General features: G+C 38.5%; 1 protein-coding gene across 5 annotated transcripts; it reads right to left on the reverse strand.

Moving 5' to 3' along the window:
• LOC112050878 (voltage-dependent L-type calcium channel subunit beta-2) lies at positions 1–24,217 on the reverse strand. Of its 5 annotated transcripts, none has more exons than XM_052890628.1 (11): positions 24,057–24,217; positions 19,507–19,623; positions 18,328–18,447; positions 17,268–17,451; positions 14,361–14,586; positions 13,350–13,473; positions 12,056–12,196; positions 10,708–10,875; positions 9,588–9,708; positions 8,815–8,880; positions 1–6,623 (listed from the first exon to the last, which is right to left on the reverse strand). In XM_052890628.1, exons 1-11 carry the CDS (start codon positions 24,075–24,077, stop codon positions 6,313–6,315), a joined length of 1,599 nt encoding a protein of 532 aa, XP_052746588.1. In that variant the 5' UTR covers positions 24,078–24,217; the 3' UTR covers positions 1–6,312. The 5 variants fall into 5 exon arrangements, with proteins under 5 accessions (XP_052746588.1, XP_052746595.1, XP_052746599.1 ...); XM_052890639.1 differs by lacking the exon at positions 8,815–8,880 and adding an exon at positions 7,217–7,318 and having other exon boundaries at positions 6,487–6,623; XM_052890642.1 differs by lacking the exon at positions 8,815–8,880 and adding an exon at positions 7,221–7,318 and having other exon boundaries at positions 6,499–6,623.
• Between the last annotated feature and the right edge of the window lie 3,546 nt (positions 24,218–27,763).

Raw genomic sequence — 27,763 nt, forward strand, 5'->3', positions numbered from 1 at the left:
TAGATATATAAAGTATTTTTTATTTACAAATGATTGCAACAATGTAGTACAGACGATGCATTATAATTACAAGAGTATGTAGTTGTTCGAAAAATGGGGAACTGATAATATCTAACGGCGCTAAAATTACAAATAATGATATTATCCATACAAACATGAAAACATACAATTTGACGAGTTAACGTATCGGTGACGCTCTGTGTATCGAGTGAGGTCATCTTTGATGTAACGAACGCGCTTGCAACATTTCGTATGCACGGAAAATATATACTAATAGGCACTGTTATCCGCCAACTTTAATATACTCGCGTCATTTTAAAGAGGACGGATAAGTGTGCCTCTGGGTATATTTTATTTGAAACTTATTTTTATGTCAATATAAAATTGAGACAATTTTTAAATAAAGTAATTTTACTATATTTTGATGTAAGTACAGTTCAAATCCTGATAAAAGAAACACGACTTTAAAAGTAACTGTTTTGGAAAGGTTCCGCTCTGAATTTGTAGCTTAAAGCTTTAAGCTTTAGAAAGCTGCACACTTTCTGGTTGTTATATCAGCCATACTCATTGTGGTGTTACAGTATAGGTATTTCCGAATATGGGTTAGGATAAAAATAACACCATAGTATTTTATTCTTTACATAGAACCTCTAAGCTCAATTTGTACTTGACAAAAGCTGTAATTGTGTTTTCACTTTAGGTAACAGAATTACCACATATTGCAGAAAACTACCACCAATATGCTTCCACCAATATTCAGCTAAGCCGCCAAACAACTGTATAGACATATTATCCAGTTAGGCAATTCAAATTTACTCCCATATTCATAAACATTAATTAAGATTTAAAGCTCTATTTACTTCAAAGTAAAGTGGACCTAATAACTACTGCTTAAAGTTCACTTTACTTTGAATAAATTTGAGGTTTAAATCCTAATCTATGTTTAATAAGGACCATTAAGGTCACACTCGAGACACAGATCACGTCACATTCCCGCCCTTGCATAAACAAAACCCTAAACTCATTTCACACCTGACCGAGCTGTAGAATTGAAGCTCCCTATTTTGTTAATTAATAAAAGTTACAGAATTATTACCAATCTTCGTCCGTAAACTTAAAAATAAATACCACAGAATTAAAATTCAACTCAATAATAATTTTTTGTCAGAAAATTAAACTTCATATATGTTACAAATAATCTATTTAACTACGACGAATTGAAAACGTTCATTCTAATGAACTTCTGAAGTATGAACTTGAAGTTTTGAATTCGAAGTTTGATAGTTGATAAATAAATTGGAAGTTATTTATCATTATCATATTAAATATGATCATCATCATCATCATATTAAATGTCAATTTGTTTGTTCATAATAAAATAATAAAAAATAGGTCTTAGTACAAGTTTCCTTAAATCGTTTGAATATCGAAAGTAGTTCTAGTAAGGACACTCGTATTAAGTTCTAATGTTGCAGAACCTACTCTTAATTCTACAGCCAGGTCGGGATTTACACAATATTTGACATAATATTTGTGACATCATATCGCTAAACACGATTGCGAAAATGTCAAAGGCATGAATTACGTCACAGTTCCATTCCTCCTTAAACTTTACAAGTAGGTAAATTGAAAACGTCTTTTTCGTTTTAAATGGAAAGTTGAAAAATAAAATTAAAAAACGCACAGAGTAATAGAAATAATTATATTATACAATAGTTTTGGTGTTTTGGGCCGAAACATATGATATCGAAATCACAACGATGTGCAAAATGTAATTGGCAATCACCAAGACTTCTTGCAAGAGATAAGTATTCAGACATTAAAGTTATACTATTAAGAATATGACCTTATTCTTTCTTTCAAAGACAAATTCTTTTTATTTTTTATAAAGTAGATGTTCATTTTCAATCATACATACATTTGAAACTTGTCGATGAATTTTTGTACTAAACAAAAACAGTAAGAATGTCCACAATAATCATTGCTTTAATCCTAATCATAATGGTGTCGATGTAGTTTCGTTTGCTACATGGTTTGATTAAACGTGAAAACCACGAAGCGAAGGGTCATGTCAACGTAATTTAGACATTGTGGTAATTTTTCAGTAAATGGCATTTTTTATCTGTAGACTTTTACTATATTAAGCCATAAAACACAAACAACATTAAAATCTAAATTGTCATCTCTTGGGTGAAGTCGTATTCATAGCACATTTTACATAAGTTGTGACAGATCGACAGACAATCAAGGCCCAGTTACTCTAGTACGAGTTCGCATATCTCGATAACTTATTTCGATTTGTTTTAAATTAGGTTAATCTGCACTGAATACAGTTTAAACATAAAAAAGAGAATAAAGAATTTTTTTTTTATTTTGAATTACGAACTCGACATCAACCTGTCGTTGTCGAAGTCTACAAACTCGTACTGGAGTTAATAATTTTTTGGCTAAAGTTTCATATAAGGCAAGTAGGTACGATGTTATAATCATGGAGACACCACAGTGGAGTTATATTTTGAACGATATCCGTGACTGAGGCAAAGCGGAAAGTGAAAATTTTCTATACTATGGTGCTTTTAGAAAATTGGATTATCATTCGGACTGACTTCGGATGATCTTTGTCAAACTAAGTTGGTACTTAATTTTTATTAAACGAACCGAATTTACCAATATTTTTTTTCTCATCTGAGTGTGGTGTGTCCATTAAGAAATAGTGTTTAGAACAATAATTGATACCTTACCCTCTTTTACCGAATAAGTTCAATACTCAAGTTACAGGCTGAAAATTTTTGTATCTTTTTTATTGCATACAACTTAAGCTCTATTTTATACTTTTCAAAAAAATTACCCGTCTTTACGTGTAGCCCGAGGCCTCCTTCACATAGCGTGCTAAGTTCGAAAGGTATTTAGTTGCTTTACGCGTTACAAGAACACATAATTATGATCAATAACCCCGAACGGTTAACAAACTATTACTAAACTATAGGCGTATTTAGACTTTTTCACTTGTATTAAGCCGTTAACTTATTTCATCATAAAAATCGCATGTTAGTTAGGTAGTTAAAAAAAACTTGGTTGATCTTTCCAGCGTCACCTTTTTTTTTAAATAATAAAAACATACACAAATACCATTTCATGACCATTAAAAAGTCGTAAAACTTGACACATCAAAGCATTTGTACAAATTCTCGCTATAAAAGCTTTCAATCATGGTACCTTCTTACTCTGATAAATGCTTCCCTAAATAATAATACATGGAAAGTGGCCTTTTATACTCTTATTAACCGTGTTGGGAGGCTCTATACCAAGTAGGTATGCTAAAAAACTCTTTTCTTCTTGGGCAAATGGGCAAATGGGCAAAAGTCGCCAAAGAGTGCGTTGTATGCAATAAAATCCCCACCAAAAATATAGATATCATTATTATTTCCCAACAAACTGCTACCGAGTGTCCGAAGTACATCGGTCAAACATCAACAGGTCAATCGGAATAGAGACAATATTAATTCTTATAACCCTAATAAAGAAACTCAAGCAGACCATCCATATACAATAATTTATACACCGCTCTCCGCAGAAGCGTGCCGATAAGCTCAGCAAATAGAAACAATTTATAGAAAAGCTGCGAACGCGTCGCTGCTAATAACGCTCGGACTGCACGTTCCGGTTGCACTCCGGTCCGGTTTTTTGCGCTAAAATATTTATAACTTACTGTTTCTTTAAATTTAAACTATGTAAATCTCTTCTAGTTCACACATTTTAATTGATTGAACGCTTGACGTAAAAGTGTGGTGATATAAGCATAGTACCGGAGTCAAAGCAAATTCATCCGAAGCAGAAACTAAAATCTGTATGTCATCTACGTTAGAGATGGTTGCAGGCTTTCCAAAATATTTTAATTCTAATTATATAAGATTAAACGGACATAGTGAAGTTCGACCATTATTAAATGAGTCGCTTCATTCGAAGATTCGAATAACTTTATTGATTTTAAATTGAATTACTAAATTATAATCGCCCGTTCATTCAGTTATGAAAGATGGTACAAGCTTACTTTGTAAAGCAAGCACAATAAATAACTTTCGAATAAACTTAATAAGATGTAGGTATGTAATGTAACAGATTTTCGCGCATTGCCCATGTGTACTGCACATAATCAAACCGGGGTGTCACCTGAGCGTATAGTCCGAGCTTTATGAGATATACGAAAAAACCGCAAAACAATCCGTCACCGAAGCACCACGTGCGTACCGGTCCGCAATGTATCCCACCGATACGATCACAATCTCTACATCGTATGTACATTCAACACTTATACAATCACATCACGACATGCAATAATTGTTGAAAGCGATTCCGATTGATAACGCTATTTTATCCGCGATCGACAATAAGAAACTGGAGGGACTATTCTGTAACGATGTTCTGTATAACTCGAAAGTTAGAGTTTCAAATTCATATATTTTATCTTTAACTTTCAAAACTCACACTTGCAAGCTCTATGAAACATCGTTACAAAATAGCCCTGCTGAAGTAGGAAAGTTTAGATCATTTAAAATTTGAATTGATAACTCTGCAGTAGAAGTATTAGAGAAAAGAAGCAATTTTGTTTATTATGTTTCTCAATTACCCCGATCCCTTGTTGTATGTCCATATGACCACGGTTTATGTTATCTACTACTTCTAAGATTCTTTTAATTTGTTTTTCTGAGCATCTAATTTTTTATTTCACAATTCCATAGCATTAGCATAGCATTAGGATTATTATGGGATGAATCAGAATCGCTTTCAAAAGTAAACATATCGTAGTAGTCAGAAAATAAACAGTCAATCCAACGGTACACTAGAGAGCGTCAGCAAACGCGTGAGTACACGGAAACAACAATTATATCAACTCGACTTCTATTGGATTTTGGTGCCCTGATGCCAGTTACTAAAACGTCACTAATGTGGTCTGGCAACGTCTTTACCCTGGAGCCACCAGTGCTCCGTCAATTGTACACAAACCATAAAGCCTAGCCGCGCAGACTTTGCGTTGAGACCTGTCAGAAACGCAAACTCTGAACGACCGGGCTTTAGTCTGTCTGATCTATCATTGTTTCCATCCCCATCTTACTGTACCCAGTTGTAGAGGATAGAACTACATTTACTCGTGTCAATTTAATTTTGTGTACAATCGATTAAGCACCTCTGTATAACCAAGCTGTAATGTCTATCTTAAATTCCTTGAGTGCAATATGTTTTTGGTTTTTTGATGTAGCACAAACCAATAACAAACCAAACACGACGCAAGGAGCCAATAAGTACTCACTTGTTCTAAATAAAAAACTTCCCATTCGGTATGGAACTAGATAAAACTTCATGGACACCCGCTTACGAATTGTGAACCCTCATTTGTTGCCACGTCAATTAGACCATTGGGAGTCTTGATTGGATCAAGTTGGGAAAAAATGGTTTAAATTAACTTCAATGGCAAAGCTTGCTTCTTTTAGTAACACAAAGTCACAAGCTTGGTAATACAGTGCGCAAGGGTCCTACAGTGACGCAGCCACCCCTCTCACTAGCTTCACTGGCGATAAAATCAAAGCAACAGCGCTATAACACGGAAATACTGACAAAACCGGGTAGAGATACATTGCGGAGCTGAAAGAAAAGTGTTATAGTATCAACAGACAATTCCGACCAGTTAGTAGTTGGTAATCAGACTAAAGACAAAATATCTATGTAGATTGTAGATATAGAACTGTGGATCTATTTCGGACAAATTGAAATGATCCTAATTATTGATGTTTTGCAAATTGCGTACAGTTGTTACTATCCTGAACCGACTCTGAATTATTATGTCATAATAATGGCCCTATTTAATCTATCTTTCCTTAACTAAAATATCAGGTGGACGAAAAAGAAATCCATTATTTTTACGTTAACTTCAAGATTTTATTTAACTTGGTTTAGATTGTCCGATCAAATATCCTACATCATTTTGTTTCCTAACCTAATTAAGACAGCAAAGAATTTTTCAGGGAGAAACCCTGATGGATGATGGATTCTTTGCGAGATATAGACATTACTTACATTACAGCCATCTACCGTAAGTCAATGCATTACTTTTCCCCTACTTGATATAGGTACGAGTTATATCATTAGGTATCAGGTTAAACAAACCATCTTGTGAATAGAAAATTGTGAACCGGAGAAGTTATCGGTGTAGACATAATGCAAATAACTTTCAATTGGGTTAAAATCTCAACCATTAGGTTGTCCGAATTAGAGCCGACAAATAAGCGGTCGCGAGATCGATGTCTGTTGGTACCATTACACGGCGTTGAGCGCGCGGCGGGACGCGCCATACTCTTCCGAAGTCTCCCGGTCCCGCGGCCTCGCCCCGCGTTCCTCCCGCGGGTACTCCCTCTCCCGGGGATAGTCTCGCGGGTAGTCCCGCGGGTAGTCCCTCGTGTAGTCGTGCCCGTACGCTTCCCGCTCTCTCTCATACGGGTCTCCGTGCGGGTAGTCGTGGGCGTACCCCTCGTGGTACTCCCGGGGGTAGTCGCGAGGATACCGCTGGTAGTGGTCCCGCGGGTAGTATTCCTCCTCCAGTCTCTCCGGTCGTGGGACTCGTGCTCTACCTATAACACAGTGTTAGATGTTCGGTGTGTGCTCTTTGAAGGTTTTACTTGGAACAATAAGTGCCCATGCAGGCAGAAAGCGTTTAGGCATTTTGCGTTTCGTGGTCTTTGTAAAGTGTGCAGCTAAGAAGTACACAGTTATCAGGCAACGTGTTCTGCTTGCTATCTGCTCGATGTTATAAAGTTATAAACGTTGCACAGAGCGCAGAACTCCGAAAACCAGAACAGTTTGTATTTGCGTGGGCCCATAATCAAATGTATAAGACCACACTATCCAACGTGGTCCATTTCTGAGATTAGGAAACTGCAGCCAAGGATTTATAAATAACTGGTAGATGCCTAGATGGATAAATCATTAGTAGATATGTCATTAGGATTGTGATAAAGATTTCATTGTTCCTTGTAAAACCTATCATAAATTACTTTCGTAGGTTTCTCTTTCATGCATTGCTAGTTAATTTTGATTATGATGGAAAGCATAGTTAGGTATCTGTTTTAAAGTCATGTTTCATAATGATTTGAACACACAACACAGCACACGGGGTGGGTGTTAACACTTGCACAAGACCGCCTGAAGATGCTCTTGCACGCACTTACGAAACCCGGGACAACTCAAGGCTGAGGGCCTCCCCAATTGCGTACTTTCCCGGGGCAAGGCACCACCTCGACCTCCGGCGAGGGTGGAGCGGGTGTGGCTGCGGAGAAGCAAACCCGTTGAAGATGCTTCACAAAGAAGCAGAGTTAACAGACAGAATATTGACAGATTGTTGTCAGTGTCTAGATATTGTGTTAGAGAACTAGGAAGAATTAAAGTTGAATCACAGATCGATATGATTAGTGATACATCGGCTGAAACAAAATATGTGGCTCTTTCTGTTAGTATGAATGGTAATATTAAATGATTTTAGATCTGCCAAACGAGCAGGATTAAATTAAAGTTACCAGCGCACTAAAAGTGATGCAGTAACTTGTTATTTATTCAATATCAATATCTAAAACGTGACAATCTTTTAATAAATGGTATAATTTAATCAAACTTCATTATGAGATTATCACATTTCGGTGGGAGATGGATACAGTATAGAAGGCTTAGATATTAACAATGCTTTTTGTTAGTAAAAGCGAACACTCATGTTAGAGGAAGCGTCAGTACGGGGAGCTGATAAAATGGTTGGAACCTGAAAGGGCTTCGCCGATGCCGCTAAAATGTAACTGGAATTTATGGTCTTCGACGTGGCTAATGCGCTTGTCCAGAGGCTTGTACTGCAATGAACAGGGTGAGGTTACGCCTAACATGCGACCAACGACATACACCTCATGGAGAGAAATAGACTAAATTTCAACCACTGGCGGCTGAGTAGTCCCAGACCCATCTCTTTCGTCCCAACGCCATGAGATAGCGATATTTCCGTTTGCGTCATAAGTGGTTTACTTTTGTCTATTTGTCTTTGCGATATACGTCTTTTGGTCGTATGAGGCGTACGGTGCGCTGTGGAGTGGCTCGTGGGCGTCAAACATTACACCATAGCTTAGCAATTGTTCGGTCGGAAACACTCATTACTTGACTGCAAATTTTTAATAAAAGCATGGAGTTAGATATTTAAGATTTTATAGATACTAAACAACGCGATCATCATCAAGTTTACTTTCCTTTGTTTAAGTATTGCTAAACTTTGATGAAACTATCTACTAAGCTCTTAGGCCCATATTAATAGATGTTTCACAATATCGAACTTGAAGTTCAAGCAACTTGAGATCATAATAATTGTGATGTTTATATGAGAGATGAGGAAGTCCAAAATGGAACTCAAGTAGTAGAACTATCAATATGGACCTTAATCTAAATGATAATAATCTAGCATCTTTTGACATGAATGAATTGTTTATTTACGCAACAAAAATGAGTGTAACCTAATTTCATGTCTCAAATTATGATAATAGTACTAATAAAAATAATATTACAAAACATATCGGCTAAGTAAATCTAATCATTATAGCGAAATTTATAATTAAGTGACATTTAATAATTATGTATAGAACATAAATACAGGAAAAAAAAGAAAATAATGCAGTGATTTTAGATAACAATTTTTAATAAGTTTAAATTACGAAAAATTGTTATCGTCAAAAAAATTTATGGCTATTTTCCTATCTTTACCATTTACAGCAATCAGGCTATGTTTGTAATTACCTCTCCCTCTCTCATAGCTGTAAGAGTCGGACCTCTCGCGGTGTCCTCCGGAATGCGATGAGGGTTCAAAAGAGGGAAATATTTGGTTACGCACTGCGTTGTCATTTAGTTGATTTTGTTAAAATTTGGAATGGAAATAGATTACACCTTATATAACCATAATGGTTTGTCCTGAAAATTTCCGTGGTTCCCGCGGGATTTGTGAAAAACAGAATTTCAGGCAAACGAAGACGCTAGATAGATTGGTATAACATCCGTATAACAATGAAGCAGGTAGTCTCCAATATTTAAATAATAACTGCCACGGTGGTCTAAATGATGATCCTATGTGGTTTCGGATCATGTTATCTAATACTGGGTCGGGCAATATAAGACATTGAGTTTTTATTTTTTCTAATGAGATATTTTCAATTTAAATTCACAGTCCAGAGTTCTAAAATTGGTGGTGATACACTCCCTACCTTAAGCACATTAACCATCGGCTCCAGTCATTACCATTAACATCTGATAGTGGTCGTTAATGAAGTCATCAACATTACCATAAGATCTACCATAAGATCTAGCGTGGTGAGTGACACATATTAGGGAATTCTGTAGTCCACTGTTTGAGTGGACTGTTAAGCCATATTATAATTTAGATTTAATGTGATATGTGGCATTGCTATGCCCAATATCCCCTCTCCTGTAAAGAGCGAGGTCTGGTCCTCCAGTGGGCCGTAGAGATAATGAATAGAGAGTAGGTAGGGTAGAGAGGTTGATAATGAAGTAGTCACCAGGTTGCGCCTGCTGCGAGTGCGGGTGCGGAGCGGCGTGCGGATGCGCGTGCGGCAGCGGCGCGTGCGGCGTACGCGCGCTCGGCGCCACCACCGGGGGATGCGTCGCCGCCCAGTATTTCTGCAGATAGTAATATTTTTTTTTATTCAATGACAAGTTAACCCTTGAGTGCAGGCTGATGTTAAGTGACGATGCAGTCCAAGATTGAAGCGGGCTTAAAGTTCCTTCAGACAAATCGCTTGGTGTTCTGGTAAAGCCTCAATAGCTCAACGGTAAGAGCGGTCGGACTCATCACCGAAGGGTGGTGGTTCGATCCCCGCCCCGTTGGTCTATTGTCGTACCCACTCCTAGCACAGTCTTTCCCGACTAGTTGGAGGGGAATGGGAATATTGGTCATATTATAAAAAAATATGGCAAATATTCTTTTAAAAAAAAAAAAAATATATAGCCATGACCGATAGTTACTACCAGACAAGTCACCAGCATTAACATCACCATATCCTTGATGTTATCCCAATTAATTCGTCAACTTATCAATATAGCCTCCTGTAATATTTTACAGGTGGCTAGAAAGCGCAGTGTTGATCCCCAGGGAGCCGCTGGATACTGGCGGCTCGAGACACTTGTGCTTGGAGGTCCATGCAAGAGGCCTATGTCCAGCAGTAGATGTCTATCGGCTGATAATGATGATGATGAATATTTACATACTTATGTATTTTTTTTAATTATCGATGCGAAGTAGTAGGTGCGAGAGGATTATCAGCAAAATCTCTCTATAACTTGCTTAAAGGCCTTGGCCTCTCTATAAGTGCAGCTAGTTCATATAGATATAGAGTATATCATATAGAGTTCATATCATATAGAGTAGCATATTAGAACGAGTATCCAAAGCTACTCTAATAGGATCTTACCAAATTTGGATAGATAGGGAGAACAACACAAGCAGAGAAGGGGAGTGTTGATCGATCGTCAAGCAATACCCTAACCCTACATCCAGTAGTCACAAGTCCTGGACTTTGCTTGGTGTTTTTCTCTCTACCTCTCTACGCCATGGACCCGGCACCTGCACCATGGAATGCTAAGATATTCCTCTCTGTTCTTTCGCTTCGGCAGCAATACCTCCAAATGCTCAGCGATGCGGCTGCACGCCTCCTCCAGCTGGTTCTCGTCCAGCACGATGTCGAACATCTCGTTGGGGCACTGCGCCAGCTTCTCCGCCGCCACCATCTGCACCGACAGGTTCTTGCTCTGCCCCTTGCCGCGCGACTTTATCAGCCGCTGCAGCACCTGCGGGCACAGACTTCTGCCTGAACTTCTCCCCCTTGTGACGGCCTTTGTGGCGCAGTGGTGTGCGTGGTGGATTTACAAGACGGAGGTCCTGGGTTCGATCCCCAGCTGGGCCGATTGAGGTTTCCTTAATTGGTCCAGGTCTTGCTGGTGGGAGGCTTTGGCCGTGGCTAGTTACCATCCTACCGACAAAGACGTACCGCCAACCGATTTAGCGTTCCGGTACGATGTCGCGTAGAAACCGGAAGGGGTGTGGATTTTCATCCTCCTCCTAACAAGTTAGCCCGCTTCCATCTTAGATTGCATCATCACTTACCATCAGGTGAGATTGTAATCAAGGGCTAACTTGTAAAGAATAAAACTTCTGCTTCTATATCCACGACGGTACGTATAACTTGGCAAAGTCAAAGTCAATTCATTTATTTTAAATAGGCTTAGTTTACAAGCTCTTTCGAAATGTTAAACTTAAGATAATGGTGATAATAATCATTCGAAAACTTAAAATTAAAGTTACGAGGGACCCAAACGCGCCTTGGTCCGAGAAGAGGCCACAACAAACTCAGCCAGGTTTATCCTTATTTGGTTTATCACCATTTAACAATAGGTATATAAGTAGCCTGTCATGTAATACATTTCCAAGCAATTTTGTCGTTTACGTAATCATTAACGCTATAATACGACGTATTCGTCTACAAATTCGTTCGTAACACTCCCGATGGTCCGTGCGGGCCGGGAGGGGGGTAGCGATGCCCACCGCGCACGACTTTATACTCTCACAGTCCTTCCTTCTGCCCCGCGCGCTCGACTTCACACCCGCGCAGACCTTCCCCCCGTCGCCCGCATATCATGGGAGTGTCATCAATGAACTTCCCAAAGTATAGTAGCGGTAGTAATATACCAGAGAGGTACAGCTCGTATATGAATTTGGAGTGAAAGAATGATTGTACAAACCAATGTCGCCAATTATCTCCTTGCTCGGATCTTGCTCCCCCGGTCATGATCTTGCAGTCCCTTTCTTATTTGTCCGTCTGTTTGTCTGAGATAATATCTGGAACGGCTGAACCTTCCATGAAATGTTATGGGACTTTCACTGATAGATAATCCATGGCTCCCGCGGGATTTGTGAAAACCCGAATTTCCCGCCCACGAAAGTGGGCTAGTAGTAAGAAAGTAAGCTTACTTTTGGACTAGAAATCTTCAAATAGACAATCGTGGGCGCCAGTGAGGTCTTGGCCAGCTGCGACGGGTGGTTGATGGTGTCACAGTCCAGCACCACGAGCTGAAGCGTCCGCGCCAGGTCGAATATCCGCTCGATTTCTGTCTGTTTTGAAAAAAAAATGGTGATACAATCTCGCCATGAGTCAATCTCCGCAAATGTTTGGTGCTAATTCAGTCGTGCACAAACCTATAGAATAAATTAAAAGGTCAGGTCAAGGTCCGGGTCAGGTTGAAGCACTGGAGTTCAGTTTCTGGAGGGTCAGATTAAAACAAACAAAATTATCAAATAGCATGACCTTCTTTTAATTGTCATATTCTTAAAATTTATTCTAATGATAATCTAGATAAACATTTTGTCGTAGTTAATAAGGAAAAATATGTTTTGATCTTTACCAATTTAGTCAGGAGATTTATGTAGGTAAATCTGAATTAGCACCTTATTAGAATTTTAAAGCATTTTGTTAATCCTCAACCACTAGGACAGTTTAGTAATTATTCTCTGAATCCGTAGTTATTGGCTAATCACGAGACATCACGGGCTACTAAAGTTAACAGACTGGTCATCAAACTACAAAATAACAAATAAGAAATTACGAATATTACGGCAATGTATTATACGTATGTATGCGTCAAACTTGGAGTCCGCTCTGAACAGAGGCGCAAGTACCAAAACATATTCCAACGAGGTTATAATAGCTGCGCAGTTCGACGTGTTCCAACTTCGGAACGGACTCGAAACTTGGCGCATTATATACCAAATTCGTTTGAGTGGTTAAGGATTTAATATGAATTTAGGTATTGGTGAATAAAATAGTTAATAATAGAAGCAGCTGTAAATTACCGACTAAAGCGTTTTGTTAGGAAATTAAATTTAACAAAGCATGATGAAAAGGCGAACGTATGTTTTGAAATTTGCCTGTCAATTTATTAATGGACTTTACAATTGTTAATTTAATAATATTCTTGAATAGGGCTGATCAAATATTAACAAAAAATATTATTATTATGTTTATATTTCAGTTTAAATATTAGTATTATGCAAATTTCAACAATCAACCAACTCCACCGCAACTGTATACTGGATATGATCATCCATTTATGATATGCTCGTTAGAACAAAATAAAAGCCACGTTTCATGAAGCGACTAAACACATAGGAATAGACACTCAGAATGGTGTTATGCGATGGTTAACATCAATCATTCGTGCGTACGACATGTCAGTACAACAATAGGTTAGTACAGACGTGCACGAACCTGCACTTCGGCCAGGCAATTGGTTCTCGAATTGGTTCGGTCCATAATAGGTTTCTTTGGCGGGTTATTGAGCAAGGAGCGCTTCGCCAGCGATATATCCGCGGTCACCCGGGTGATGATGATCCTGGAAAATGCACAACGTTCTAATGAGTGTACCTGGACTTCGGCGAGGCAAGTGGATCGCGAGTTGGAACGCTCAACGATCGCTCGCTTCGAAGGGTTGTTGAGGAGCGACCGCTTCGCTAGAGATATGTCCGCCATCACACGAGTTATTATTATCCTGAAATGCCAGTTTATATCAACTTCAGTAGAAAACAATGTAAGTAATAGAACCACAGAACAGAGATCGCTAAAGTTAACGCTCAGAACAAACGCTGAAATATAAAACAAGAAGAATCGTATAATATTTTTGATGTCCAAAAATACCAGACGTTTCTGGTCGATGTATGCGCAAAAAAATGCCACTATGTTAGTTATGATTGTTCTGTTGTTCTTCTTTCAGAAGACGGTTTGAATGTAGTTGTAAGGTACTAGCGCAAACGCGTGTGTAGGTATGTGTAAACTAAAAAGAGCTCAGCAAGACACGCAACAATTGTTAAATTACTTAATCTATCTATATTCTTCTATATGCTTATAATAAAACTGTAACAGGTCAAATTCTGTATTTAGAAGATGTTTATTGGATTTTATTGGGCATTATACAATCTATACTGAAGCCTAAAGTATTTTTTTTCGATTTCTGTCTGTCTGTTCGTTGGTCCATGTTGTTTATGAGCCATTCGTAGACAGATAATTTATAAACATTTGTCTTCTGTGCTGAAAGAATTTCTCTTCTATTCTTCAAAGGTATATAAACGCCATTCACTTTATAGGTACCTTATCACAACCAAGCCAAACCGAACCTTCTGAAAATAGAATTATTATCTATAACAAACACTATCCAAGATAAGGTAAGTTCAATTTCGTAAAACCTACCCGGTCTTATTTTAATAGTCATTAAAGCTGTCTCACCTGCCCTCAAAGCGTCTCTTAAGAAAGTCAAACAATGCCTTCTGCATCATGTCTGTGACCTCATAACCTTTGAGCGAGGGTCCCACAAGGACCACGGGTCGCATCGAAGGCACCACGTCGTACGGCGTGCAAGCCTCCTGCTTTTTGAAAAACGGTTTTCTTTTTTCTTTACTGGCAGGTAACGCCCCTGCGCCGCGACCTCTACCGGCTGAATCTGAATCCTCACCTGAAAAGAAAATATAACATTACTTATCCATTCACTTTTTGAAGAAATTACGGGAATCGAACCCGAATTTATTTTTTTAATTGCGATCTAGAACCTAAACTGCACTCTCGAAATTTGCTGCCAAAATTACTGATTGTACCAATCGCACTAAAATAATTTCATTGACGTACTTTACGATTATAGAATCTTTTATATTTTTAAAGAAATATGGTGTTGGTCATCGCAGTCTTCTGAAACGGCTTGACCGATTTGAGTGATATTTTGAATATCTGACAAGCAGGTACAAGAATAACACGTACCTAAAGTATTTTTTCACCCACCAACCCTACCCCTAATATTTTAAATTGCGATTTTAGTATTTGTGTACCTACGAAAAAAAAATCAACAGAAAAACTTTTACCCGGTCAGCTATATTATAATTAACTGTCATATTTAGTTATTCAAAATTTAACAAATTTTGGGGAGATGCACAAATGTAGGTATATAAATACAAATAAAATGATTTACTTCAACAACAACCAGGACAGCATGCTTTTTATTAAGCTTAATTTTAAAAAATATATTACTAATTCCATTGCCACAGCGAAGGACGTAAGGGTCTTATGAATAGGAATTCAACTACTTCACAAGGACATTTTTCTTTAAAGACAACAAGAAATACCTTAACATTACCAATACGTTAATACAAAGAGACAAAACGTTTGACGACATCAACATCCATGTAATAGAAATACATACCAGAACAGCAAAATTTCAATAAAATAGTTCGAAACATTTAAATGCCAAACTTTTTGATTTATAAGAGATTCTATTGAAACTTTGTCCGTAAAAAAAAGAAGTAAACAGATAAAATGTATAAAAAGAACACAATTTATACTTCCCAAGATGAAAGCATAAACCGGGTTCCTTCAGACGTCAAAGGGACAGAAAGAGCAATGGAGCATGATATTATGGAAGATGCGAGCAAAATATATAAAGTAGAACAAAATATATATTTTTAGATAATTATAATTAACATTCAAGAATAAATTCGACAAAACCAAGGCCAAATTAATAATCAATACAATATTCGGGTGAAAATTGGTAACATTTCCTGGTCAATGGATGGAGTGGTCTTACCTCGGTCAAACGTGGGTACATCTGAAATAACGTCAATAATAAAATGAGTGTAAAATATCAGACCAAGGAAATAGACAACTTTCCCCGATTTTCATATGCGTGAGTGAATTATGGGTTTAGTATGATTACATTGATTTGTACAAAGCAGTCAGGCAGTCCATTGTAAGAAAATAGAAATAAAATATGTTAAAAATTAATCAACACTGACACTACTATTACTATTATTTATTTGGTTAAATATTTGCTTTTACCGAGATAGTCCATTAATAAAGCATATTCTTAAGCACTAACTTAAGTGCTGTCTTGCTGTTTTGTGGTTTTAACAATAAGGTTACAAAAATCGTCATTGTTTGTTCCTTAAGGTACGTTCATAAGTTTTCATTTCAGGTAATTATTATAAATTCTTAGCAAAAAAATCTAATTACCCGTATTTTTTTTCGTACACAGTTATTATAATAATCTGATCTGTTTCTTGTTTATGAACTGCTTAAAAGAAATTCGCCCTTTCAACTGCGTTGTACATTTTTAGCACAAGTAGAAATTTACGCTGAACTAAATGCTTGTTAGCAGTTATATTATTTAACTTTTTTAAATATTTCTTCCCATGCTAAAACGATGCCATCAGCAAATATCAACAATAACATCCAGAAGATTTTTAATGATAATAAGTATAGTATAGTCTTTATTATTTCCAAAGCTTGATTTTTCATATCAAATTATGATTTCCTATCAAGAGCAGAATAGGCAGCAGTTTTGGCTTTATACTCGTATATTGACATGCAATAAATAAGAACATTGTCGATATTTTTAGAAGAATGACAACTCAACTTATACCATACTCGGTGTCTCAATATTTCTAAAACTTATTTGATTACAGTAATTCCAGTCTTAAGAGAAGGTTACTGTTGACTCTTATTCACAATTACAACACTTATTTTATGTTGCTAAATTTGCCCCTTGTATGGACTTCCAAACTAAACGGTTTCAAGTCGCTAGCATTATAACCATCCTCGATAAATGGACTATTTAAAACAAAAATAATTTCTACTACTAATAGTTCCTGAAATGACTAATAGTTCCGTTCAAACAATCACACAAAGTCACCTGCTTTATATCATACTAGCGGACCCGGCCAAGCTTCGCTTTGACTTATGTGCACTTCATCCCTATCCCTACCCTACACTACCCTACTCCTACCCCTACCCCTACCCCTACCCTACCCTGACCCAACCCCTACCCTACCCCCACCCTACTGAATTAATTTGTTACAAAAAATGTGATAAATAAAGAACCGCTCGGCCGATTTTGTGCACACTTCACACAAACCTTTTAATAAATAGTTCGAACAAAATAAATAGTCCTAAACATTTGGTTTGGATAGGCGAGCCCGTTCTATAAAATTACAACAAAAAAAGGCATTGATTTTTATATACGAGTATATAGATTTTATAGTATAGTGTAGAAAATAAACAGTTGAGTGGTCATTCTCCTAGGTCTCGCGTGGCGTGTGGCACGTGGCGTGTGGCGTGTGGCGAGGCAGCAGCGCTCGTGGCGTGACGTACCGGGCGTGGGAGGGGTGCTACCTCGGCTGGGGAGCGGCTGGCCGGCCGACTGCGGGCGCTGGTAGCGGCCGCGCGCCTGCAGCCCCGTGCGCACCGCCTCCAGCTTCACGGGCGACGGGATGAAGCCCACGTCCTCGCCCTCCTTCACCAGCCGCCCGATCCACCAGTTGTTGTCGTACTTCTCCTGCAACGATCGATGCGCATCCGTCAACATCATTAACAACCGATGAACGTCCACAGTTGGACATAAACCTCTTGCATGAACTTCCAAACACCAAGATCTCGAGCCGCAAGCATCCAGTGGCTCCTTATATCTCGCTTGATTTCTCCGGTCCACCTAGTGGGGTCGACCAACACTACGCTTTCCTTTACAGGGTCGCCATTCTAGCAACGTCCATCAGTTCTTCAAACTATAGGCCCTGCCCATTGCTACTTCAGCTTCACGACTCGCTGAGCTATTCCAGTGACTTTGGTTCTTCTGCGGATCTCCTCATTTCTGATTCGATCATACAGAGAAACTCCAAGCATAATTCACTCCATCGCCCATTGAGTGATTTTGAACCTTTTTATGAGGGCTATAGTAAGAAAACAAGTCTCGAATATGTAAGTAATCAACGTTTTCGTATTCTTCAACGTTTTCAATTAATAATGACATGATTAGAGGTCACTTCACAAATGATGTTTAAAGGGATTCTACGCTGGTCTAATTAGGAAGTAAAGCACGTCCGTCATGATACTTGGGTTATGTAGCAGTACTACAGGTAGCGGTTTTAAAACTGAACGGTTTGTCATTTTACACGCATTCACCAGATTGTACACACGTTACATACCTTGATGTGCAGGAAGTCGCGCTCGTTAAAGGAGATGGCGCTGCCGTGCACGGGCGAGTCGTCGTCCAGCGTGCCATCGTACGCGACGTTTGTGCGGACTGCAAACGTTACATACCTTGATGTGCAGGAAGTCGCGCTCGTTGAAGGAGATGGCGTTGCCGTGCACGGGCGAGTCGTCGTCCAGCGTGCCATCGTACGCGACGTTTGTGCGGAATGCAAACGTTACATACCTTGATGTGCAGGAAGTCGCGCTCGTTGAAGGAGATGGCGCTGCCGTGCACGGGCGAGTCGTCGTCCAGCGTGCCATCGTACGCGACGTTTGTGCGGACTGCAAACGCCACCGGCTTCGACTGGAAACATTACATTCTTTGTTTTAATATTATTCTGGACTAGCGGATGCCCGTGACATCGTCCGCGTTAATCTCGATGTAAACTTTCAACTACCCCTACACCTACCCTACCCTACCTTGCCCCTACCCTGCCCCTACCCCGACCCTACCCTGCCCCTAGCCTGCACCTACCCTATCTCTACCCTGCCCCTACCCTACCCCGACTCTGCCCCTACCCTACCACTACCCTACCCCTACCCTACCCCTACCCTACCCCTACCCCTACCCCACCCCTACCCTACCCCTACCCTACCCCTACCCTACCCCTACCCTACCCCTACCCTACCCCTACCCTACACCTACCCTACCCCTACCCTACCCCTACCCTACCCCTACCCTACCCCTACCCTACCCTATCCCTACCCTATCCCTACCCTACCCCTACCCTACCCCTACCCTACCCCTACCCTATCCCTACCCTACACCTACCCTACCCTTACCCTACCCCTACCCTACCCCTACCCTACCCCTACCCTACCCCTACACTACCCTACCCCTACCCTACCCCTACCCTACCCCTACCCTACCCCTACCCTACCCCTACCCTAAGCCTACCCTACCCTACCCCTACCCTACCCTTACCCCACCCCTGCGTCACCCCTGCCCCTATATAGACTGAGGAGGATAAGGACAACACATTTTTATTCTGGAAAAGCCCTTTGTTCCCGCGGGATTTGTGAAAAACTGAATTTTATGCGTACGAAGTAGCGGGCGCCATCAAGTAATAAGTAATTATAACAAAAACGTGTCCGTTAAATCCTTAGATAGGTACTTCAAGATACCGAACCTATTTTCGTAAGGGGTTTCCTTTTCCAGGTTATTCAACTGTACAAAAAGGGTTGGTTTCAAAGTTCTCTAATAACGCCATCTACTGGTACTTACACAACAAACACTGTTTTACTGATTCTATAGATGGCAGAACGCATCGCCCGATTACAATTTTCGTAGCACATTGAATTTTTTCTTCAAATCAAGCATGCGTAAGGTCTTACTTCAAAAATGGAGGAAAAGAAAACTCACTCGGGCCTTATCCAGCTGTAAGAGAGCCTGCGCTTCCTTCTCGCGGCGCAGAGCCTCCTTGTCTTCGTCCAGCGACAGCTCCGAGGATGGCTGCGAGTAGTTGGAATCTGCCGAGCCCTGGAACCACAAGCGTCTCGTCATCATCTGTATTCAACATAATCAGTCGAGTCATAATAGTAATATACTCCGGCCACGAAACAAGTCACGTAGCGGCGCTAGATGGCGCTCATTGTCATTTGGTAATGGCGGTCTTATATTTGTGTAAGGCGCTGTCAATTTTAGTTCAGATTTTAACCGCAGGCCTCCTTTCGTGGCCTCCTCTACATTTTTTTCAGATCAGGTGGCCAAAACTGGGACTAACGTCGCGGCGGTCGCCATATTGTAAAACATTAAAAAAAAAGCTCGACAACACCGATACCCTCACCGGGCCACAATATTAAACTACAATCCCAACACGGCATTTTTCCACAAAAAACAGCTATGCTATGTGTATTTAAAACAAGTTGTCTCCAACCTTACGTCAACAACCTTTAAACCAATTTAAAAAATAATATATTCTCGGGCTTGTTAGATAAATGCTTTTTTTATTCAGTAAGTAAATGATTTTTTATAGTAATATAGATGTTATTTGTTCCTAGACTAACCGACCCGTGGTACACGGGACGGGGGTACGGGCCACGAGGCAATGCCTCCTTTCCCGGGCATGTCGCGGGGTAACTTTCTCCCCCGGTGATTTCTTCCAACCCCTCCCGGGGTTGAGGCTTTTCAGCCTAGGGGATTGGGCTTTGAACCCGTTGGCCCCGCGCGGACTGCGATTCCTCGCTATCCTGCGTCGGGGCAGCGCCGGGTTCAATGGGACGAAAACGCGAATGTAAATGTTATTGAAACAGTTGTGCAGTAGTGCCACTAGATGGCGTTGTTTCAATTATTTACAAATTCGCGTTTACGTTAACGCCATAATAACTTTACCTCTATAATATTAGTATTTATATAGATAAGATGTGATATTTTTCAAAAATAGATTATAAAAGTTTTCACCCCTCCACTCATTTTCACTATACGTAATTTTCCAGCGCCGCGACGTCGGCATCAAAGAAGTTAATTATGCATGCCGCTGGACAGCGGACAGTGGGGCTCGACTAAATAGGTCATTTGATACACCCTGGCGAAGGGTAGCCCGACATAATGATAATTATAATCGCCTCGGGTAGAAAATATTTTTAACCTGAAACTTTGGGATAATTTTGGACAGTATTTTATTTTTACAAGCTACGTGTATAGTTAAAATTTTGTAATCTTTTAGGCAGTTTTAGCTTTACTAGCTCGTTGTCAGAAGCCTACAGGTTTATTAAACATCTCGGTTTACCATTTAAATAATGAGTCAATACATCGTTTTTTTTTTTTTTTTTATTCTTTACAAGTTAGCCCTTGACTACAATCTCACCTGATGGTAAGTGATGATGCAGTCTAAGATGGAAGCGGGCTAACTTGTTAGGAGGAGGATGAAAATCCACACCCCTTTCGGTTTCTACACGGCATCCGGTACCGGAACGCTAAATCGCTTGGCGGTACGTCTTTGCCGGTAGGGTGGTAACTAGCCACGGTCGAAGCCCCCCACCAGCCAGACCTGGACAAATTAAGAAAATCTCAATCTGCCCAGCCGGGGATCGAACCCAGGACCTCCGCGCATACCACTGCGCCACGGAGGCCGTCATTCGTTTTTCATTCTATTTGCGTTTTTGCAATCATCTAACATTGTGTTTTCAACGAAGTTACATAGTCATCTTTATTTTATGCAAAGTTTTACGCAGGCAATTAATTATGGCATTAGTATTATGTCATACTTAGTGGTAGTAGCAAGTAGTAATGGGATTTGAACAAATAACCAAACGCCAAACAGCTTTCCTATAATAAAGCCTTTTTGTGCGTACTGTTAAACAACAAATAAATTAGAAATGAAGGTAGAGAACGCCTGCCATTTCATAACTTATTTATTTTAAATAATGTATGGTTTGTTTGTAAAATGTTGTATAAAATATATTAACCATAACTAATTGTTCTAAGCTTATTAATCTTTATTTTCATGAATATAAGAGTCAATTATAATTATTATTAGGTGTGAAATGACTAGTGATTTTGACCCTCATTTTCAATTTATTTGTTGGTAAACAGTACTCATCAAGAAAGGCTGTAGTAGTGTTTTAATTTTAGGGGCAGCCTAAAAGTCCCCTGGATAAATGTTAATACAGGGCTCAATCTATCTCACTATTGAGATATGAAGAATTAAGAAACATACCTACTCATACACAATCACACATTAACTGTCGCTTTCATAATAATTTAGTGTGGCGTAACCTAAAATGTAAGTGTCAGTTGCATCACAGGCTAATTCTGCTGGAATCCGGTCCCGATAATCCAATTACAGCAATTGGATTATCGGGACCGGATTCCATACACTATTCCAATAGGCTTACACTTTTACGATTTACAGCGCGTTTGTTCGGTGTATAAAGTAGGATTTTACATTGTTTGCGTTTACCCTGGGTGTTCAATTCATTCTTCATCACAGCATCTAACTAAATCAGTTATCTACGGCCTCCGTGGCGCAGTGGTATGCGCGGTGGATTTAAAAGACGGAGGTCATGGGTTTAAGCCCCGTATGGGCCGTTTGAGGTTTTCTTGATTGGTCCAGGTCTGGCTGGTGAGAGGCTTCGGCCATGGCTAGTTACCACCCTACCGGCAAAGATGTACCGACAAGCGATTTAGCGTTCCGGTACGATGTCGTGTAGAAACCGAAAGGGGTGTGGATTTTCATTATTCTCCTAACAAGTTAGCCCGCTTCCATCTAAGATTGCATCATCACTTACCTACCATCAGGTGAGATTGTAGTCAAGGCCTAACTTGTAAAAAATAAAAAAAAAAAAAACAAAAAACTACAGACAGACGACAAGTTACCTCTCAAAATAAAATAGTTAATGTCTCTCCCTTCTGTTAGAGAGTTATTCTTTAACGATGTTTTTATAAATCATAATTGAGAATTTTGAAAAGACATAGATGTCTTCGTGTCACTCTGTCGACAAACCCGGAAGGTCCAAGTGTTAATTCCGAAATTGTTAGATTATACTATCCACTCTCAGCACAGGCATTTTTTGAATTACAATGGCAAGGAGAATTTCGCTACTAAAATTAAATATTTTTTTTTTTTTTTTTTTTTTTAATATAATGATTTTGAATGAATTTTTTTTTTTTTAATAAAAATATGCTAGTATTGCTATAGCTGGGTATATCTTTAAACCTGTATCTTCATAGGCAGCAATGAAACGCAAATCGCACCAGTAACGGTCATAAAATATATTTCCGCTGCTTTGAAGGATATTTTTAGTTCAAAATCAATAGCCAACAAACCTATTTTATTTACGAGTGCTCGCTGCATGCGGCGCTCGGCTCTTTGCGAACAAGTGAAACAACGTTTGAGAGAATGTAAAGCTGCATTGATTGAAATGAAATGAAACCGAAAGGGGTGTGGATTTTCATCCTCCTCCTAACAAGTTAGCCCGCTTCCATCTTAGACTGCATCATCACTTACCATCAGGTGAGATTGTAGTCAAGGGCTAACTTGTAAAAAATAAAAAATAAAATGAAATGAAATGAAAGCTGCATGAATGAGATGAACCGCGGACGTGTGGATAAGTATACTAAGCCTAAAATCGAAGTGGAATGTCCATCAACAAATAAATCCTAATATTAAAAAACGCGAAAGTTTATATGGTTATGGATGTTTGTTTGGATTTTTTTTTATTCTTTACATGTTAGCCCTTGACTGCAATCTCACCTGTTGGTAAGTGATGATGCACTCTAAGATGAAAGCGGACTAACTTGTTAGGAGGAAGATGACAATCGACACCCCTTTCGGTTTCTACACAACATCGTACCGGAACGCTAAATTGCTTGACGGTACGTCTTTGTTGGTAGGGTGGTAACTAGCCACGGCCGAATCCTCCCACCAGCCAGACCGGGACCAATTAAGAAAACCTCAATCGGTCCAGCCGGGGATCGAACCCAGGACCTCCATCTTGTAAAACCACTGCACATACCACTGCGCCATGGAGGTCGTCTAAATGTGGATGTGGTAAAAGGTGGATGTTTGTTACACTTAAACGCCGGAACAACTGAACCATTTTGGCTGTAATTTAAAATGGATATAGATTTTACTCTGGATTAACACATAGGCTATTTTTCATCACGGAAAAATGTATGGTTCCCGAGCGATTTGTGAAAAACTAAACTTCACGCCAACGAAGTCGCGGTCGTCCGCTAGTTGAAAATTGCATTTAGCACGTATCATGCGTGCGAGTTAGTAATTAAAACGATTTTTAGGTCCCTAAGCTATCTTGTAAGTTGTAACCTTCTTTTTCTTAATCATTTTGTAAAGCTGAATGAAATTGTATTTAAATTACGAAATTTTTATAACACATGCACAAAAAATAGACGAACAAATTAAAAATATTACATAAAAGAAAGAAAGTAAAAATAAAAAGCAGTAAACTCACCAAGGGCTGGTAGTGTTTCATAGACCGGTGCCGCGGAGTCTTGCTGACTGCATGCAGAGCACAACACACACAAACATACAAGTAATCAGACAAACATGCTTTGACAACGTTTAGAATAAATAGGTAATGCACTAACGTTCAAAATCTAAACATTCATAGTGACATTCTAAAAACATAACATTCCTAAAAATAATTTTTGCAAACAGAAAAAGTGAATTATCCAAAATAGAGATAGGATGAAAAAAAGGCAATGAAAATAACATAACACAAAATAGTGATGTAACCAAAAAAATTTCATTTTGTCTGTGTTTCAGTTCGCATTCCTCCAGTAATATAAAAAGGATTTCACATGTAAGTAATGTAATGTTAAGAGCAACGTATAGGCTTTGTTTCTTGCTGTAATTAAAAAGAAAATAACCAGTCAAGTGCGAGTCAAACTCTCGCACGAAGGGTTCCGTAACATATCCATAAAAACGGCTAGAATATCACGTTTATGGGTGCACTTTTAAATATTTCTTTTTTCTTTTTATTGGTTGCTATAGGTAGTAGCAACAGAATAACATCATAATGTAAAAATTTCAACTGTCTCATGGTTCGAGAGATACAGTCTGGTGACAATCGGTTGGATGGACGGTCGGCGGAAAGCGAAGTCTTATTAATAGGGTCCCGTTTTACCATTTAGGTACGGAACTCTAAAAAGCAATAGTGTCAAAAGGAGAACACACTAAAACAAAAAAGTTTAATATTTATAAAGAAAATCTACCACTCTAATAGTAACAAATAAGCATAACAAAACAAACAGAACGTGAATCCACAAAACCTTAATGTACTTCATATGGCTTTGCCAAAATCAATGGCGTAACAATGGCGTAGAACTGGCATACTGCCAAAACCCTGGAGCCTTGGGCTTTCGAAAACATAGGGTCCTTGAAACTTGTTACTACTTATAATATTTGTAAAATTTTAATTAATAAAAGATACTTTTAGATTTTTAATAATATTCGAGACAAAAATTATTATAGTATTTTTACTAAAATTTGAATCATTCAAATTAGTAATACAGAATAAATGAATAATTGCAGGCACTGGAATAAAATAAGAGCAATAATAATTAACATAAAATCAAAACTAAATAAGTATCTATGTAAACAAATATGAAATTTTTATAAACATACCTTAATATTTTGCAATACAAGAAAACTATTTAGCTAAAACCACTAAAATACTCTAATTTAGCTAAAATCTACTATGCATAACTATGCATAAAAGTACTAAGATTTGGTAAATAAGGAAATACCAAATCAAGCAATACAAAATGCTGCAATTGTAAAGCAGATTAAAATCTATGAGATACGCGCGGACAAACATACACTTATGAAACTTAGTACACATGTATAAATGGCTGGTACAATATGTGATATATACAAAAACTGTGCAATTCTGACAATATTACATAGGAACATACGAGTCAAATTGACAACCTTCTTTTTTTGAAGTTGGTTAGTTATGTTAGAACGCAGACGTCCAGAGTTATTTCATAAAAGTCACCTAAAGCTTAGCAACTGTTTCTTTTCTTTTCATTCTCACACAGAACCTAATACTTTTTATCTAAACTTCTGAAACTTAGTGATAGTAATAAAAAATATTATATTTCAACATTCATCATCATCAATACATATAAATAAAATTTAATATCTGTCTGTGTTTTCAAAATAACTGTTTCAAGTTACCTATAGAGAATCATATAATAAAAAGCTATTTTAAATGTTTTGTCTGTCTGTCTGTTCGTCAGTTCTAATCTCTTGAATAGTAATTCGAAATCGAAATTTAATGTGACTTTCATTAGAAGAAAGAGGCGGCTGTTGAGCAATATATAAATTTTGAAAAACCTTTTTTGCAGCATTTATAATTTAGTAGGTGTATTAAATATTTTAATGATTCCGTAACCTTTGCTATAAAATATTATCTCAATATTCTTACAAGAACGGGAAGCGCTGGGCGTCTGCTAGTGTTTCAATGTAGCGAAAGTACTAGGAATTTAAAACTTTATACTAAAGAATTCTAGGAAATTTACAAAGAAGAAACACTTTAAAGGAATTTTAAAAAGGAAATTTCTTTGATAGAATTTTCCGCAAAGTATTCCGGTTCTTTGAGGGCACGAAATGTTATGTATCTGGCGTATAAAAATGCATTAACAAAATATAAAATACCTACTTACTCTGCATTGAAATTGTTTTTCATTTATCTAGTATTCTATTAATTCGCAAAATTATAACTGTGGTCAGCCATTAAAAATGAATATAACAACTTATATTTGAAATATGTAAGTAATTTTATTTTGATCAACTATCATTGATCGTCGTCATCAACCCATATTCGGCTCACTGCTGAGCTCGAGCCTCCTCTCAGAATGAGAGGGGTTAGGCCAATAGTCCACCACGCTGGCCCAATGCCTATTAGCAGACTTCACACACGCAGAGAATTAAGATAATTCTCTGGTATGCAGGTTTCCTCACGATGTATTCCTTCACCGATTGAGACACGTGATATTTAATTTCTTAAAATGCACACAACTGAAAAGTTGGAGGTGCATGCCCCGGACCGGATTCGAACCCACACCCTCCGGAATCGGAGGCAGAGGTCAAATCCACTGGGCTATCACGGCTCTCACTGCGCTATCACAGCTCTCACTGGGCTATCACAGCTCTCTCTATTATTGATCAGTTAACTGCAAAAAGGATCTATCAATAAGTCTGAGTGATAGTTATTAGCGCGCTTAAAGAAACTTTTAGTTTGGTCTTTCATTTTAGCATATCACATATCGGCAACTGAATTTACGTTCCAGTGACCGATTATTATTGACACAATAACGGGGTAGAATAGACTACATGTTTTTATTCTTCCTAATTCTCGTCTATTCTTTTTTTTTATTCTTTACAAGTTAGCCCTTGACTACAATCTCACCTGATGGTAAGTGATGATGCAGTCTAAGATGGAAGCGGGCTAACTTGTTAGGAGGAGGATGAAAATCCACACCCCTTTCGGTTTCTACACGGCATCGTACCGGAACGCTAAATCGCTTGGCGGTACGTCTTTGCCGGCAGGGTGGTAACTAGCCACGGCCGAAGCCTCCCATCAGCCAAAACATGCACTTACTGTCTAAGTTAGCGCACTACCTCAATGTACTACATCATCACATATCATCAGATAGCACTCGAAATATTTTGTGATTTGCAAAATTTGTAAACATAATTTTTAATAAAAAAAAATACCAATTAAAAGTTTACTTTGAGCAGACTTCTAAAAATTCCATTTCAATGTATTTTTTTTTGCATGAAAAATAAATTTCTAAATTGGATTAAGTAGATTACAGTTATAAAAAGCTTAAAGCATGTTAAAAAGCTTTTATAAAACAGCTGTTAAATCTCTATTAAATTTCAATTTAATTATCGTTCGTTATTCGGCTCACTGCTCAGCTCGAGTCTCCTCTCAGTATGAGAGGGGTTAGGCCAATAGTCCACCACGCTAGCCCAATGCGGATTGGCAGACTTCACACACGCAGAGAATTAGAAAATTCTCTGGTATGCAGGTTTCCTCACGATGTTTTCCTTCACCGTTTGAGACACGTGATATTTAATTTCTTAAAAATATATTGAAAAAAAAGCTTAATAATAATATATTGAAACAAAAGCTTAATGTTTACTAAA

This window comes from Bicyclus anynana, chromosome 3 (assembly GCF_947172395.1).
Source record: "Bicyclus anynana chromosome 3, ilBicAnyn1.1, whole genome shotgun sequence".
Classification (NCBI taxonomy): Eukaryota; Metazoa; Arthropoda; class Insecta; order Lepidoptera; family Nymphalidae; genus Bicyclus; species Bicyclus anynana.